At 51.0% G+C, this 18,406-nt stretch overlaps 1 protein-coding gene across 1 annotated transcript in view; it reads right to left on the bottom strand.

Moving 5' to 3' along the window:
* Positions 1 to 3,282: 3,282 nt before the first annotated feature.
* Positions 3,283 to 18,406, bottom strand: part of LOC140424734 (aquaporin-1-like) — a 32,314-nt gene continuing 17,190 nt past the window's right edge. The window contains exons 3-4 of the mRNA XM_072508077.1: positions 6,966 to 7,046; positions 3,283 to 3,539 (exon numbers count right to left, since the gene is read on the bottom strand). Of these exons, the coding sequence (XP_072364178.1) occupies positions 3,360 to 3,539; positions 6,966 to 7,046 (261 nt within the window). The 3' untranslated portion in view covers positions 3,283 to 3,359. The remainder of the gene's footprint in view (positions 3,540 to 6,965; positions 7,047 to 18,406) is intronic.

The raw sequence follows: 18,406 nt of genomic DNA, 5'->3' as shown, positions 1-18,406 counted from the left end.
AAGTGCTCCGGTTTCCTCCCACGGTCCAAAGATGTGCAGGTTAGGTGGGGCTATGGGGCTAGGGAGGGGGAGTGGGCTTAGGTAGGGTGCTCTTTCAGAGGGATTGGTGCAGACTCGATGGGCCGAATGGCCTCCACCTGCACTGTAGGGAGTCTGTGATTCTTCTATGAAGGCATGTTTCTTCGAAAGAAGGCTTGATCCACGAAAACGGTCTTGCGACATACCCAGAGGAAGCGTTCAACCAGAGTTTCCCTCCACCGCTCTCCCTTGGCTGGGCTCGGAAGATCCGACACCACCATTTCGAAGCAGAGCAGCCAGGAGTCCCAGAGCCGTGGCCGACGCCACTCTCCCAGCCAACATCGTGGAAACATAGTGTCACCGGGATTGATGTTTGGAGGATGTTTCCTGAACCACGTTTCCTACCCTTCAACGAGGCAACTTCATCAGCTGTCAAGCATTTTGGGATGTGCTGAGCTTGCGAACGGCGCTATAGAAATGCAGGTCTCTGTTTCCTTGCGGCCGGGGAGAGCACTTCAGCGTTTTCCTGAGGGGACGTGGCAAAATAAACCCCCACATCAGACTTTCTCCCTTGTCAATTGAGGGTTCAGTGAGGGTCACGGAATTTTCCAGAGTATATTTATCACCTATAGGTCCCCTTTGGGTTGTTTTGTTCCAGGAGGTTTGTGGGGGCGGGGGGGGGGGGGGGGGGGGGGGGGGGGGGACAGAGTGAGAAAGGCGTGCATGTCTGTGATGGGGCAGAGGTGTCTGGTCATCATGCTCCAGCCATTAGGCCGTGGGCCTTCCTGCTGTTCACCGTCATCTGGTTCACTAATGCCCTGCAGGGAAGGAAATCTGCCGTCCTTACCCGGTCTGGCCTACACGTGACCCCAGACCCGCAGCAAGGTGGTTGACTCTTAACTGCCCCCCTCTGAAATGGCTGAGCAAACAACTCAGTTCAAGGGTAATTAGGGATGGGCCACAAATGCTGGCCCAGCCGGCGACGCCCACATCCCAAGAATGAATAAAAGAAGAGAATGAAAGTTTGAAAAGAGAATGTTAAAATAATACCGTGACCTGGCAAGAAACTTGAACACACACAACTGTAAGTAGTAATTTATTTGACTAACATATATAAATGCTCGGATTATTCCAATAAATATTATCCGGAGAAAGAGAGAGATCGATACATCAAGGGAGCTAAGAGGCTGCAGTATTATAGCTCAGATATTAGTAACGATGCTAGTGGACAGCGTTCGAACAATGAAACTTTTAACACAGAATTTGAACTGTTTATTAAACAGGAGTAAATCCCTCATTGCAAGGTGGAGTGCTAAATCACCAACATTTACATCACCCATATTTTCTGGCTTTGTGGCTTTTGGGCTTTTTTTGCACGATAAAACAAGAGCTAACTGTCTCGAGGGAGCGAGAGAGACGGAGACAGCAGTGGGGGGTGGAGGGAAAGAGAAGTTTACACCGAACACTTGCAGGAATTGTGTCCTCCTTGGCCACACTGATGTCTGGAACCAAAAGGAGGGGAATGGTTGAAGCCTGAGGCCTACGTTACCATCGGTAGGTTGTCGTCAGTGTCTCAGCGCCTGCCATGGGTTCGCCATCATACCCCTCCTCCACCCCCGCCCACCATCTCTCGCTCTCCATTCTCTGCCCTCACGCCCCCCCACCTCTCCACATCTCTCCCCCCCACCCCCCACCCCCACCCCACCCTCGCCTCGCGATCTCCTGGGTGACTGCAAAAAAAAAACCAACCCAAAATCTCTGTGGGGTGGAACAGTACAACGATATTGGCATGGCGATATGTATAAAGGTGTGCGCGCTCTGCATAATTACAAGGAATACACGCGATCAGTAAAAATTAGCTTGTTATATATTTCTGCCTTCTCTTTTTTCAATATTGTTTTAGCCAATCCTGCCCATGCCCATGAAACACCTGTCCAGTTTGTCCATCGTGGACTGGACGGGCAGAGTGGCCTCCTTCTGTGCCCTAATGTCTCTGACCGACTCTAATCTCCCTCCCCATGGAGTTGAAGATTCATTTCCTCTTTGAGCATTGTCATTTCTGAAAGTTATGAATTAATCGGCTCCCGCCACCCTTTCAGGGAACGCCCTCCAAATGCCGGAAAGGGAAAAAAAGGAAAAGCCTAGAATGTTCCTCGCACGAGTTGGCGACTCCGAACGCCCTCGCCTGCTCGATTGGTTTGCAGGGGGGAGCTGGATAAATACTTCATGGGGAGAGGTTTGCTCGGAAATGAGTGGGATGGGAAGGTGTGGGGATAGCTTCTCCACAGAGCTGCCTCAAGCACGATGTGCCAAGTGGCCTCCTGTCTCCATGGCGGCCACAGCGGAGGAAGACAGAACGGCGCCGACGTCAATCTCAGGCGACGCCGGAAAAGTCACGGAGGCCTGAGAGGTCAGAGGTAGCAGCTTGGCGCCAGCCCTGGCTCAATGGGTGGCCCTCTGACCTCGGAGTCAGAACGCCAAGGAGTCAAACCCCGTTCCAGAGGCTCGGCCACATCATCAATGAGCTCAACAGTTCCAGTGCACTGCTGAGGGAGTGCTGCACTGTCAGAGGCAGTACCGGTTCAGAGGTGAAAGTTAATTCCTGCCTGACTGCACACATGGATGTAAAATGTCCCACAGCTGCCATTTTGAATATGAATAGGGGAGATTTCAACACCTGCCTCCCCCCCACGACCACACGCCTTGAGCTAACATTCATCCCTCAAACTAAAAAACAGATTACCTGGCCGTTGATTTTCTTTTTGTTTTTTTGGCTTGCTGTGCGCAAGTTGGTGACCAAGATTCCTTACGTACAGTACACCAATGACAGATACTTCAAAAATACTTCAATGGCTGAGGCCATGATTGCTGCTAAACGATGGCAAGACCTGCCTTCCTAGTTACGTAGGCCGGGGATGCAGGCCCACATTTTTGGGGTCACAAATAAGCAGCTAACAACACGTGACTGAAATTAGGTGAATTGGAATCAGTGCAATCAGGGCCTGGGTTTGAATTCTCATTAAAAAGGCGGCACCCTCGGCAGTGTTGCATTCCATCGGTACTGTGGGGGGAATGACGGCCTAGATTTCAGGCTCAAGCCTCTGAGGTTTGAGAGTAGAGGGAGAGGGTCGGACTTCCGATTCTGCATCCATGATCCTAAACGTCTCCCATCCGGAAAAGTGCAGAGTCGACCTGCACCGCGATAAGATACCCCGGAAAATGCACCCCTCCCCCCCACAACCCCCACCACCCACCCCCGCCCCTCTACCCTGACCCCCCAGGGCACCCACGAGATTGTTATTTTTCTCTCCACTGATGGGTGCCACCCTGGTCCTTTCTTTTTACTTTGGCTTCATCTCCATCCTGGCGCTGTCCTCCTCGCCTTCCACGTCGTACTCTTCCGCCTGCCCGCTGACCAGCACGTTGAGCCGCTCGGACAGGTCGCTGCAGTGCGTGGTGAGCAGGAAGTCGTAGAACAGCGCGGCAGCCACTCCTCCGATGATGGGACCCACCCAGTACAGCTGGAGGAGAAATAACACCGAGATTAGCTAAAGAACGGAGGGGTCCTGTCATCAGGGAGAGAAGGGGAGGTGGGATAGTAACGGCAGCGGGTGTGAGGTTGAGAGTGGTTTGGGCAGTTTTGATATTGAGGCAGTGGTGCGAAATGGATGATAATGGAGTCGGTGTGCGTGCTATGGCCGTAGATGTAGAGGTTGTGACATAATGGGAATGTTCGGAATACAAAGGGTTAATGTCATATCATAATTAACCACTAGTTGGAACGAGATGCAGAACTATTGTCATGTGAGAGTACCTTTAAGAAATGGATGTTTAAGTAATGTACCTTTAAGAAATGGAGCTGATCATATTACTGAAGTGATGTCAGAGGGTGGGGGGAGCTGAGCTCACTTCTGCTTTTGGTTTCAGTTTGAGGAGGCAGCTGGGAGTGTCTGTGTGTTTTGCTGTGGGCTGCAGGAAGAAACACAGAGCTGGTCTGTTGATTTCTGAAATCCAAAGACTATATTGAATGTAACCTAATGTCTGTTTTTGAAGGTTTGAAGTCTTTTGGATGTTTAAAGGAACAGTTTGAAGGATTATTTAGTGTTGTAGTCTTTTGGGGTTATCTTTGAAGTAATGGCTGTTAAGATATTCAATGTTTGTTTTAAAAGGATCAACTTGAGTTCATAGAATAAACATTGTTTTGTTTTTAATACCACTTGTCCATTTCTGCTGTATCGCACCTGGAGAGCGCGCCGTGTGCTTCCCACACCACAGTCTATTACAAGTTGTGGGTCGGTTGAACTCCATGAAACACTTTGGGGTTCTGTAAACCCGGACCCATAACACTATATAAAGCACTGACTCACAGACTCTGGGAGAGAGCTGGATGAGAGCGAGAGAGAGCAGTGATAGAGACAACAGTGTAGTTATAGAGTATAGAGACTAGTGTTAGTAGAGTGTAGATTATAGATTACTAGAGTATTGTTTGCTATAGGAGTAAGTGGTCGAGCTTTAATTAGTAGTGTAAATAAAAGTTAGCTTTGTTAATGAACTTAGCTTCTGTGGCCTTTGTGAACACTACAACATCCATCCTGAGAACAGAATCCCCCCCCCCCCCCGCCCCCCCCCCCCCCCCCCCCAGCCCCACCGCTGGCAGTGGGATTCTCCGCCTCCCAGGCCAGTCAATGGGGTTTCCCATTGTGGGCAGCCCCACTCCGTCGGGAAATACCCGGGCTGGGGTGCACCGGAGAATCCCGACGGCGGAGAATGCAGCCCCGGAACTTTCTGGAGGGCGAGGTTGTCCACCCTGCCACTGGAAAGGGCGACAGGGTTTCCACCTCTGTCAGGATGTATTTCTAGAACCTTCATCATGTTTGTCGTGTTAGCTGGTATAACACTGGCTGCAACTGGATGCAGCTTAGATCAAAAAGATACTGCAGATTTGAAGTTAGTTCAATCAGGTTTATTGAACTAGTAGCACAGTTAGCACAGTTCTCTGTGAGTTCGACTCTCTGCTAACTAGAGTGTGGTTACTCTGTCTGAACCAGACTAGCTCTTAGCCACGTGGTGGAGGTGTGAGATTGTAACAACACCCTTGACTGGCTCTCTAGATGTTCATTAGTGGAAAGAGGCGGAGTGTGAGTGCCTCGTGTCTTTTATAGTCAGATCCCACCCCTGAGTGTCCTGCCTGCTTATTGGTCATGTCCTGTTCTCTGTGTCCATTAGCTGCTTGTCTATGCCTGCCTGTATATCATTATGTGTGTGTCTGCATATCATGACAATGTTGTTGTACGAAGAGGATGAATATGTGGCAATATGGACCACTAGAAGGAAAATGATGTAAGTATTTGCTTGTCCCAGTTTGTTTTACTTTTACCTTAAGCTTCCGGCAAGGTTCCCTCTCCTCCCCTCCGATGGTCAATGGGATTTTCCAATGAAGCCACCCCACGCCACCGGGAAACCCGTGGGCAGGGATGCGCTGCTGGCGGGAGCTGAGAATCCCGACAGCCGGATAGTTCCGGCTGATATCTCGCGCAGCAAATAGGCTCGAGGACATTTGACATGGTGACAGCACCACAGCGACCTCTCACCTTTGACCACCTCTGCCCAGTCAACCGCCCCATCTCCCACCAATTTATAATTATTGGACAAGGATGTTCCAAGGAAGGAGGGGGTGGGGGTACCGCAATGGCCGCCATTCTCCATTGCGGGTCCGCCCCACTACCGCTGCTAGCGCGGACCGAGAAACGGGCCCGGCTGGGACCGGGAAACGGCCGTGGGGTTGGCGGGACCAGAGAGTCCTGCCGCCAGTGAGCAGCCGGCCAATTCCGGCCAATTATTTTCACTGCCTCCATGATATTGTTCACCCAAAGTTGCTTTGAACAGTCTCTGGGTGATTAATCACTAATTCCGAGAGACTCTTCGACAATCTTGCGGGGTTGACAACGCGGTACATCCCCACCCATCCCAGCTGTGCCCCCCTCCCCCCCCCCCACACCATTCCAACCCCCCATCTGGGGAGGAGGCCGCACCTCAGAGCCCAGCCAGCCAGTCGGATGGTGTTAGCTCCGAGCAATGGCCACCTGCTGGGACTCCAGACAGTCCCCGGAAGGCCAGGCTTCAGGCACGTCCGGCAGGGCCCGGTTGGCAGGTCCTAGCGAGGTGGGTGGGGAGAGTGGGGTTTGAGAGGCTGGGTGGGGAAGGGGTCGGATGGTACGGTGGTGGGGAGGGTGGGTGAAACAGCTGTCTCTGGTGGGCAGAGGTGACCCCCCTTCTTGCCGTACACCAACCTGCCCAGTAAAAGTTGCCGGCCTATCCAGCTCCCCTCCCCATTGGGGAAGTAGGGGCTTTAACCTGCAATCATGCTGTAAAGGAAGGTGTGCTAAAAACCATCATATGAAACAAAAACGCTTTCGTCTCTAGCTTATTGTTTTACCCCTTTCCACCCCTCTGTGTTTGTCTGTCATGTGTGCATGTGGGGGGGTGTATAGAGGGTGGGAGGAAAATTAAAGTGGGGAGTTCGGAATTATTTATTAGTTAACCAATTATAGTTCTTGCTATAACTAAACAGTAATTGTGTTTACATTTACAAACCCGCTGACTGTAATTATTGGGCAGCCAAGGGCCAAAGACTTTGGGTAATTTTCTATTGATTAATTCGCCCGTGTTATGACTCCGGAGTCTGTGCGGCTGGAATTGACCGCGCTCTAGCCCAGTGGGTCGTAACAACTCCATTACCTACTTCCACCTGTTTATCATCAACCTTCTTCGCACCGAGCTCAGCTCATCTTTTTTTTTTAGGATTCTTTCATAGGGTGTGGATGCCATTGGAAAGGCCGGAATTTCCCCCAATAGCCACCCCCACTTACTGGTGCCCCTCCCCCAGCACCTCGGCCCAGCGGCAGACTCTACCCAAAAGAATCGGCATTTGTTTGGCACCAACCTACCCAGTGATCCTTGAAGTTGCCGGTAACGGCAGCTGGTCCAAAAGACCGGGCAGGATTCATCCCACATCCGGTGTAGCCAATCTGAGGAGGGAAGGTAACAATACGGTGATTAGGTAACTTCAGCGAATGTTTCCTCAGTGAGACAGGAATAAAGACGACCAATCCCCTGAAAGAAGACATTTCTCCTCATCTCAGTCTTCAATGCGAGACCTGTGGTCCCTCGACCAACATTCCCCCACGTGGGGTAACGCCCTCTCACCCCCCCCCCCCCCCCCCGCCCTGTCAAATCCTCTCAGAATCCTCTATGCTTCAATAGGATCACCTCTCCTTCTTCTAAACTCTAAGAGTATCTGCCCAATCTGCTCAGCTTTCCTCAAAGGTCGCGCTCCTTCATCCCAGCAGTCAGCTGAGTGCACTGCAAGTACGCCCCTTGTTAAATAGAATTGTACACGATACTCCGGGTGGGGTTCGCCAATCCTCTGTGCAGTTGTAACAAGACTTCCCAACTTTTATACGTCAACCCCTTTCGACAAAGAGCAACGTTCTATTACTACTTACATGCTAACGTTTTGTGATTCATGGACAAGGACCACCCAGATCCCTCTGCACCACAGCATTCTGCCCTCTCTCTCCATTTGGCTTGTAATGCAGAACAAGACCTGCAGCGCGGGTTCAATTCCCGTACCGGCCTCCCCGAACAGGCGCCGGAATGTGGTGACTAGGGGCTTTTCACAGTCGCTTCATTGAAGCCTACTCGTGACAATGAGCGATTATTATTATTATTTAAATAATATTCTGGGCACAGTTCTCCCAAACGTTTTCCAAGCGTGTTCTCCGGCGGGAAAGGCGGTGCCAATCCTTCCAGCTGGTTTGGCATCATTCCGATCACAATCCACCGACACTTGGTATTTTTCAGAGATTCGGGTGATTTGTGCCATGAAGGAGATGTGCGGCACCTAAAGACGCCGGCAAGGCCAGCTCTTCGGAGGTGCCTTGGCCACCCATTATGAGGTGGCCAAGGCACCTCCCCTTGGGCCACCCCACCTCACCCCCCTTCAGGCAACCCCGCTACAGGTTCCTCCTCAGGTGCCCCTCCAGTCCCCGCTCCCTTCAAACCCAACTCTTGGCAGTGCCAATCTGACAATGCCAACCTGCAGTACCATCTCCCAGGATGGCTCTGCCATGTTCGCACTACCAGTGTGCCGGGGGCAGCGGTCAGGTACTGCCCAACCATGTTCCTGACCACTCGGGGGCTACAATGGCCACATCGTTGGCCGAGGGGTGGGCAGGAAGAATTTCAAAATGAGTTCTCCCCGTTCCGAATTGCGTCCCTTCAGTCTTTTTATTCTTCCTGCCAAAGTGGACAACCTCATCTTTCCCCAGATTACACTGCATCTGCCAAACTTTTTCCCACTTACATCCCTTTGCAACTTCTCTTCCCCACAATTTGTCTACAGTGCAGTTGGTCCAAAGTCATTGATATAGACTGCAATTAGTTGAGGCCCTCGCACTGATCCCTGCGGCACTCCACTAGTTACTGTTTACCGAGCTGAAAACTAACCATTTATCCTGAATCTCTGTTTCCTGTTAGTTAGCCAATCCTCTAATCATGCTAATATATAGAAACATAGAAACATATCACCCCCAACACCATGAGCTCTAAACCTCTCTAATCACCTTTCACGGGACACATTGTCAAATGCCTTTTGGAAATAGAAATACACTATATCTACCAGTTCTCCTTTATCCACCCTCCTTGTTACATCCTCAAGGAACTATAAGAAATGTTGTCAAATACAATTCCCCTACAGAAAAATTTTTTTTTCCACATTTACCAGTGCCCCTCCCCCTGTCCCCCACTGACAGGTTAACTCAGTGGGCAGAAAATTGGCAAATGGAATTCAAGGTGTGGATATATGAGATTGTTCATTTTGGAAGAAAATTGAGAAGGGAGATCATTATTTAAATGGAGAGAGACTGCAGAAAGCTGCAGCACAGAGGCACTTGGGGCTCCTTGTTCAGGAAACCCAGGAAGCTAGCATACAGGTCAGAAGGTAAGAGGGAAGGCAAATGGAATGCTGGCTTTTACTTCAAGAGGGCTGGAGTATATAAAAGTAAAGAGGTGTTGCTGCAACTGTGCAACATACTAGTGAGGACACATTTAGAATACTGTGTTCAGTTTTGGTCCATTTATTTAAGGTAAGATATATTATCATTGGAGGCAGTACAGTTCATTAACATCTAGCTATGATTGACAGGTGCGCACCACATCAAAAGCAGTTAAGTGCTTTCTGCTTAGAATTTATCTCCTAGATGTATATGAACATTGTGGTTAGCTTCACGGCAGGATACTTAAGATGCATTCAAGTGTGATGGGAAATGACAATAAACAATCCAGGCGCCTGGCTCTCTGGAAGCTATTACCCTGCCAATTACAGCCTATTAAATTATTTCTCTTTGAAAGTGAATAGAAGCCTTGCAGAACAAAGGACCTGATTGGTTTAAAGCCTTGTGATGTGTTCTGGTTTTCTATGAAGTAACAGCTGCTGATTTCAACACCTTCTATCTGAGGCAGCAGGTGCAAGTGACAGGAAAGTGAAAAAGCCGTGATTTTTCATTGTTTCTGTCTGGACTGCTCTTAAGCTTCCAGGGAGGGCTGACTGACAGGGGTGACTCTCATATAGGGGTGTCTCTGATATGGAGGGGCTCTGATATGGGGGTCTCTAATGGGGATGTGCCTGATTTAGTGGTCTCTGATATCGGAGTCTCTGATATCGGGGTCTCTGGTATGGGGGTCTTTGATATCGGGGTCTCTGGTATGGGGGGTCTCTGATATGGGGGTTTCTGATAGGGATGTGTCTGGTGTGGGGGTCTCTGATATCGGGGTATCTGATATCGGGGTCTCTGGTATGGGGGGTCTCTGATATCGAGGTCTCTGATATGGAGGTTTCTGATATTGGTGTCTCTGATATCGGGGTCTCTGATATGGGGGTCTCTGATGGGGATGTGTCTGATGTCGGGGACTCTGATATGGGGGTCTCTGATGGGGATGTGTCTGATGTGGGGGACTCTGATATCGGGGTCTCTGGTATGGGGGGGTCTCTGATATGGCAATCTCTGATATGGGGTCTCTGATGGGGATGTGTCTGATGTCAGGGACTCTGATATGGGGGTCTCTGATATGGGGGTCTCTGATATCGGGGTCTCTGATATGGGGGTCTCTGATATGGGGGTCTCTGATATCGGGGTCTCTGATATGGGAGTTTCTGATGGGGATGTGTCTGATGTGGGGGTCTCTGATATCGGGGTCTCTGGTATGGGGGGTCTCTGATATGGGGGTTTCTGATGGGGATGTGTCTGATGTGGGGGTCTCTGATATCGGGGTCTCTGATATCGAGGTCTCTGATATGGGGGCCTATGATATTGGTGTCTCTGATATGGGGGCCTATGATATGGGGTCTCTGATGGGGATGTGTCTGATGTGGGGGACTCTGATATCGGGGTCTCTGATATGGGGGTCTCTGATGGGGATGTGTCTGATGTCGGGGTCTCTGATATGGGGGTCTCTGATATGGGGGTTTCTGATGTGGATGTGTCTGATGTGGGGGACTCTGATATCGGGGTCTCTGATATCGAGGTCTCTGATATGGGGGTCTCTGATATGGGGGTCTCTGATATGGGGGTCTCTGATATGGGGGTCTCTGATATTGGGGTCTCTGATATGGGGTCTCTGATGGGGATGTGTCTGATGTGGGGGACTCTGATATCGGGGTCTCTGGTATGGGGTGTCTCTGATATGGGGGTCTCTGATATGGGGGTCTCTGATATGGGGGCCTATGATATGGGGTCTCTGATGGGGATGTGTCTGATGTGGGGCACTCTGATATTGGGGTCTCTGGTATGGGGGGTCTCTGATATGGGGGTCTCTGATATGGGGGGTCTCTGATATGGGGGTCTCTGATATTGGTGTCTCTGATATGGGGGCCTATGATATGGGGTCTCTGATGGGGATGTGTCTGATGTAGGGGTCTCTGATATAGGGGTCTCTGATATGGGGGTCTCTGATATTGGTGTCTCTGATATGGGGGCCTATGATATGGGGTCTCTGATGGGGATGTGTCTGATGTAGGGGTCTCTGATATAGGGGTCTCTGATAGCGGGGTCTCTGATATGGGGGGTCTCTGATATGGAGGTTTCTGATATGGAGGTTTCTGATATGGGGGTCTCTGATGTGGGGGACTCTGATATGGGGTCTCTGATATCGGGGTCTCTGATATGGGGGTCTCTGATGGGGATGTGTCTGATGTGGGGGACTCTGATATCGGGGTCTCTGGTATGGGGGGTCTCTGATAGCGGGGTCTCTGATATGGGGGTCTCTGATGGGGATGTGTCTGATGTTGGGGTCTCTGATATCAGTGTCACTGATATGGGGGTTTCTGATGGGGATGTGTCTGATGTGGGGGACTCTGATATCGGGGTCTGAGATATGGGGTCTCTGATAGCGGGGTCTCTGATATGGGGGTCTCTGATGGGGATGTGTCTGATGTCGGGGTCTCTGATATGGGGTCTCTGATAGCGGGGTCTCTGATATGGGGGTTTCTGATGGGGATGTGTCTGATATTGGGGTCCATGTATTGGGGTCTCTGATATGGGGGCCTATGATATGGGGTCTCTGATGGGGATGTGTCTGATGTGGGGGACTCTGATATCGGGGTCTCTGGTATGGGGTGTCTCTGATATGGGGGTCTCTGATATCAGGGTCTCTGATATGGGGGGTCTCTGATATGGGGGTCTCTGATATCAGGGTCTCTGATATGGGGGGTCTCTGATATGGGGGTCTATGATATCAGGGTCTCTGATATGGGGTGTCTCTGATATGGGGGTCTCTGATATCAGGGTCTCTGATATGGGGGGTCTCTGATATGGGGGTCTCTGATATCGAGGTCTCTGATATGGGGGCCTATGATATGGGGTCTCTGATGGGGATGTGTCTGATGTCGGGGTCTCTGATATGGGTGTCTCTGAAATGGGGGTCTCTGATATCAGTGTCACTGATATGGGGGTTTCTGATGGGGATGTGTCTGATATGGGGGACTCTGATATCGGGGTCTCTGATATGGGGGGTCTCTGATATGGGGGTCTCTGATATCGGGGTCTCTGATATGGGGGCCTATGATATGGGGTCTCTGATGGGGATGTGTCTGATGTGGGGGACTCTGATATCGGGGTCTCTGGTATGGGGGGTCTCTGATAGCGGGGTCTCTGATATGGGGGTCTCTGATGGGGATGTGTCTGATGTCGGGGTCTCTGATATGGGGTCTCTGATAGCGGGGTCTCTGATATGGGGGTTTCTGATGGGGATGTGTCTGATATTGGGGTCCATGTATTGGGGTCTCTGATATGGGGGCCTATGATATGGGGTCTCTGATGGGGATGTGTCTGATGTGGGGGACTCTGATATCGGGGTCTCTGGTATGGGGTGTCTCTGATATGGGGGTCTCTGATATCAGGGTCTCTGATATGGGGGCCTATGATATGGGGTCTCTGATATCAGGGTCTCTGATATGGGGGTTTCTGATGGGGATGTGTCTGATGTGGGGGTCTCTGATATCGGGGTCTCTGATATCGAGGTCTCTGATATAGGGGTCTCTGATATGGAGGTTTCTGATATGGGGGTCTCATATGGGGGGTCTCTGATATCAGGGTCTCTGATATGGGGGTCTCTGATATGGGGGCCTATGATATGGGGGTCTCTGATGGGGATGTGTCTGATGTCGGGGTCTCTGATATGGGGGTCTCTGATAGCGGGGTCACTGATATGGGGGTTTCTGATGGGCATGTGTCTGATATGGGGGACTCTGATTTCGGGGTCTCTGATACGGGGGTCTCTGATATGGGGGTCTCTGATATTGGGGCCTATGATATGGGGTCTCTGATGGGGATGTGTCTGATGTGGGGGACTCTGATATCGGGGTCTCTGGTATGGGGGGTCTCTGATAGCGGGGTCTCTGATATGGGGGTCTCTGATGGGGATGTGTCTGATGTCGAGGTCTCTGATATGGGGTCTCTGATAGCGGGGTCTCTGATATGGGGGTTTCTGATGGGGATGTGTCTGATATTGGGGTCCATGTATTGGGGCCTATGATATGGGGTCTCTGATGGGGATGTGTCTGATGTGGGGGACTCTGATATTGGTGTCTCTGGTATGGGGGGTCTCTGATATGGGGGTCTCTGATATTGGGGTCTCTGATATGGGGGCCTATGATATGGGGTCTCTGATGGGGATGTGTCTGATGTCGGGGTCTCTGATATTGGGGTCTCTGATATGGGGGTCTCTGAAATGGGGGTCTCTGATATCAGGGTCACTGATATGGGGGTTTCTGATGGGGATGTGTCTGATGTGGGGGACTCTGATATCGGGGTCTCTGGTATGGGGGGTCTCTGATATGGGGGTCTCTGATATGGGGGTCTCTGATATGGGGGTCTCTGATATTGGTGTCTCTGATATGGGGGCCTATGATATGGGGTCTCTGATGGGGATGTGTCTGATGTCGGGGTCTCTGATATGGCGGTCTCTGATATGGGGGTTTCTGATGGGGATGTGTCTGATGTGGCGGTCTCTGATATAGGGGTCTCTGGTATGGGGGGTCTCTGATATGGGGTTTCTGATGTGGGGGTCTCGGGGGTCTCTGATGGGGAATCTGATGGGGGTCTCTTTTTGAGGTCTGATGGGGGTACACTATTGGGGGTCTGATGGGGGGTGGTTGAGGGTCGGGTCACCCTCATGCAGACGTGCTGTGGGGGCGGGATGATCCATAATTCCCGTGGTGGTCGGGAGAAGGATTCCCCTACTTGTCAGTGGGAGGTGGCAAGATTTGCATTGTGGGAGGAGGGGCCATTTGCCGGACCTGGGTATATGGCCGCCCGCTCAAAATGGCCACCGATTGGTGGATTCCAAATGGCATCACCCCAGCTTCCCACCATGCAGAAATGTGCATGACAAGGGAGAGAGAATTGCTCCTGAGAACCGCTCCTAGCATCAGTGCAGACCAAGAGCGATTCTACTCTGGTGGAAAAACTAAGTATCCCAATCAGAGAATCCTGCCCCTATTCCCTGTTTTAAATCTGCTACCCCTTATCCTAGAACTATGACCTCTCATTTATGCAACTACGTCCCTCCTTAAATATGGGGACCAAAACTGTACACAGTACTCCAGGTGCTGTCTCTCTTGTACAGTTGCAACATGTATGAATGTCAGAAATTGTTAGGTATATTGCATTTTATATCTGTTGCAATAATGTTGTTAAAAACCTGGGTTAAGGTACCCAGACTGTGTGTCTGCTAAAGCTGAAATTAAGGTGTCATAAGAGTGAGATAATCATTCATTCTAACCATTTAGTTGGTTACAGATAAAGGGTTAATGGAATATTGTTTATGTTTTGGATGGTTCCCTGAAGAATAGATCATTTGAAGGATTGTGTTTAGTCTGAGCTAAGCAGGTCATGGGATATCTTAGTGGTACACAGATGAACGTAATTAATGGGAGGAGGGAAAAATTAGGAAAATGATGGGTAGGGGAGGAGAGGTTGAAATGTGGGAGATGAATAGGTGGATTGGACATGCAAAATTGCCCCTTAGGGTGAGGCTACAGGGCGGGGGCTGGGGCCTAGGTAGGGTGGTCTTTCAAATGGTCGGAGCAGACTTGATGGGCCGAATGGCTTCTTTCTGCACTGTAGGGATTCTATGATTCTATGATGCTAAGGTGAAAGGGTGAGGGGAGGTGATGCATTTTAGTCGAAGAACATGGAGAGACAATATAAGGGGTGAGATTCTTAAAGGGGGCCTGCAGGAGCAGAGGGACCAGGGTGTATCTGTGCAGAGATCAGTGAGGGTGGCAGGACAGATGGAGAGAGCAGTTAATAAAGCAAACAGTAGTCTGTGATTTATTAACAGGGGCACAGCGTACAAGAGCAAGGAGGATATGCTGAACTTATACAAGACACTTGTTAGACCTCAGCTGGAATACTGTATATAGTTCTGGACACCACACTGTAGGAAGGATGTGGACACATTGGAGAGAGCGCAGAAGTGGTTCACAAGAGTGGTTCCAGGGATGAGAAATTTCAGTTATGAGGGTCGATCGGAGAGGTTGGGACTGTTCCCCTTGGAGAGCAGAAGACTAAGAGGAGATTTGATAGAGATGTTCAATATCATGAGGGGGCTGGAGAGAGTAGATAGGGGGGAACTGTCCCGGCTCGTAAAAGGATCGAGAACGAGAGGGCACAGGTTTAAAGTGATTTGGGCAAGAAGCAAATTTGATGTGAGAAATATCCTTTTCGCAGAATGAGCGGTTCAGGTCTGGAATGCACGGCCTGGAAGTGTGGCGAAGGCAGGGGAATGGGCACTAAGTCATGATGCTCGCTTCGGAGAGCCGGTGCTGCCGCGATGGCCCGAACGGCCCCTTTCTGCACCCCAACGATGCTGTGATCATCCATGATTCTGTGAGAGGAGTTGAGGGAGAACGGGGGCTGTCGGTGAACCACTCTCAAATAGAAATGAATTTCCTTTCCAATATTGTGCCAATTAACAGGCACGAATGCACTGGGAAACTCGCCAGGATTATCCCAGTTAACTTGGAGTTGGTGTTTTGTGCAGCCAGCTGACCGGGATGTCACTGAGCGGAATTTTCTCAAACAATGGCTACGTGTTGTTGTGTTCTGTGACCTTGCCTTTGCAATGATTCATACAGAACTGCTGCCGACTGAACTAGAATGGTGATTTATTGGTGTACGCGTGGGTAAGGTAACAATCAGAAAGCTACACAGACTAAGTTACTAATTGAGTTGGACTCTCCTGGAACTCCCCAATATGTGACTGCCCTGGCCTTACAACCATCTGGCGAGAGCCGGATGTCACATGACCAATGTCTGACGCCACCTGCTGGTTGGAGGTCGCTTTGCTAAGTGAATACAATATTATTCACGGGCATATCACCACACGTGTCATTTCGGTTCGGCAAACAGGTGCGAACACGCCAGCTGTTCTGGCAGGATTACCATCACAATTCGGCCAAACGTAGTTATTTTCTAAAAGCCGCCCGGATCTGAGAGTGAGTGTGTGGGCCCCCAGCAACACCCCACTCCCCCAATGATTGCTGGCATCGAAATCCTCCCAAAGGGTCTCCTTTCTAGCTGAGCATCAGGTTCTGCACCAGCAACCCCCTCACCCCTGGTGACAGACGCCCCACGAGAGAGTCATCAGATCCACCAGGCACCCCAGGCCCCCCTTTCATGGCCACAACCCCTTTACAGCCCCACCCCATGGCAGAGCTTGGCAGCCTGGCAGTGCCACCCTGGCATTAACAGGGTGCCCGGGGACAGTGCACCTGTGCCCCGACCACCCGGGGGCTCCAATGTCCTCCAAGCCCCTCAGGTATGGTCATCACGTTTGGTCTCAGTCGATGGAGACCGTTCGTGATCCCCGCCGGCCTGGCGCTGTGCCAGCGGGGGGGAGGGGGGGGGATGAATTCCAGGAACGGGAGATTCTGGCTTTAAATGGGCCGAGCATGTTGAAATGCTCATCTGGTTCACGCCCTCGCTGGGTGCCGCAGACCGGGAGCACTACGCAGTGTTCAGCACACGGCACGAACTCTGTTTAGGGGCTCTCTCGCTACTCCCAGGAAATAGCGGCATGTGGCCCGGGCGCAACACGGGCAGAGAATCCCCCGTCCGTTGACTCTGACACGGCCGTCTGCACATATGCAGGAAGTGCTCCCCCCCCCCCCGCCCGAGTGTTGGAGCGTAATTACACACCGCCATCATCACCTGACCAGTCCGCCTGCCGTCAAGTTTCATCTTCTAACCACAGTCTGCGTAGAAAATGAAAAGAAAATCGCTTATTGTCACAAGTAGGCTTCAAATGAAGTTACTGTGAAAAACCCCTAGACACCACATTCCGGCGCCTGTTCGGGGAATCGAACCGTGCTGCTGGCCTGCCTTGGTCTGCTTTCAAAGCCAGCGATTTAGCCCTGTGCTAAACCAGCCCCTGTTTAAAAAACATGTCGTTCGTCCTATTTCAGCCGGATCTGCAGGATCTCCGAAGGAGGGTCATGCGGATCCGAAACGTTACCCGTGTTTCTCTCTCCACAGATGCTGCCAGGCCCACTGAGTTTTCCCAGCCCTTTCTGTTTTTGTTTCGCTCTGCGTTGCGGGCTCCTTGGCATGGCTTTAGCTGCTGTCAGTTCATGACCCATCACCCAGCCCATGTTGCCACCACCAGTGTGCAGTGACGCCGCTCTGCAATCCACCTTCCAAGGCCATTTAAAAAAATAATAATTTTAGTGTACCCAATTATGTTTTTCCAGGGCCTGCGGGGCGGAGCGGGATGGGACCAGCATTGCCACAGCCTCCACATTCCTCCTTTGGCTCTGGAGTTCCCTCATGTACAGGATAGTGAGTGCTCGCCGTGCGGCTGCAGCGGTTCCAGGGGATTGTCCAGCCCTCCCCTCCTCAGTAAAACTGGAGATGGACGATGAACATTGGAGTTTCCAGGTCGCACCCTCTCCCAAGAATGAATTACAAAACGGGAGGCTTTTTACGTAGCGAGAGGGCCCTGCCTGGAAAGGCTGAACCGTGGTGAAGGTAATGGAGGCTGGGTCATTACATTCATTTAAGGCTGGGTTGAAGAGGCTTTCGATCGGCAAGGGAACCAAAGGTTATGTAGGGCAGGCAGGGAAACAAAATTAAGAGCCATCAGCCATGAGCTTATTGAAAGGTGAAGCAGGTTCGAAGAATTGAGTGGTCCACTACTGCACCTAAGTACCATGATGTGCAGGCTAGGTGGATTGGCCATGCTAAACTGCCCCTTAGTATCCAACGGTGTGAAGGTTAGGGGGGGTTAAGGGGATAGGGTGGGGGGGGAGTGGGCCTAGGTAGGGTTTTCTTTCAGAGGGTTGGTGCAGACTCGATAGGCTAAATGGCTTCCCTATGCACTGGAAGAATTCTATGTCCCTTGTCCTGCATCTTGGAATCAAGGGCTATGGAGGGCTGAAAGGTTAGCTGGATTGGCCATGATAAATTGCCCTGAGTGACCAAAATGGTTAGGAGGGGTTATTGGGTTAGGGGGACAGGGTGGACGTGAGGGCTTAAATGGGTCGGTGCAGACTCGATGGGCCGAATGGCCTCCTTCTGCACTGTATGTTCCATGTTCTTAGTAATCTGAAAAGTAAATTGAATGGGTGCATCCACAGGTAGATTTGGACGCTATGCAGGACCAGAAAGCGAGTTGGACTAATTGGATAGCTCTTTCAAAGTGACAGCAGAGGCTTTGATAGCCTGAATGGCCTTCCAAGCTGGATAGGTCTGGAACTATCTGGAATCACCCAGGGGACAGTGAGCCATTATTTTACAACTCGGGTGATACTATTGGCTGGAAAGCCGCT

Source organism: Scyliorhinus torazame, chromosome 6 (genome assembly GCF_047496885.1).
Source record: "Scyliorhinus torazame isolate Kashiwa2021f chromosome 6, sScyTor2.1, whole genome shotgun sequence".
Lineage (NCBI taxonomy): Eukaryota > Metazoa > Chordata > Chondrichthyes > Carcharhiniformes > Scyliorhinidae > Scyliorhinus > Scyliorhinus torazame.
The sequence above is the reverse complement of the archived record's forward strand: the minus strand, read 5'-3'. Positions and strand labels throughout refer to the sequence as shown.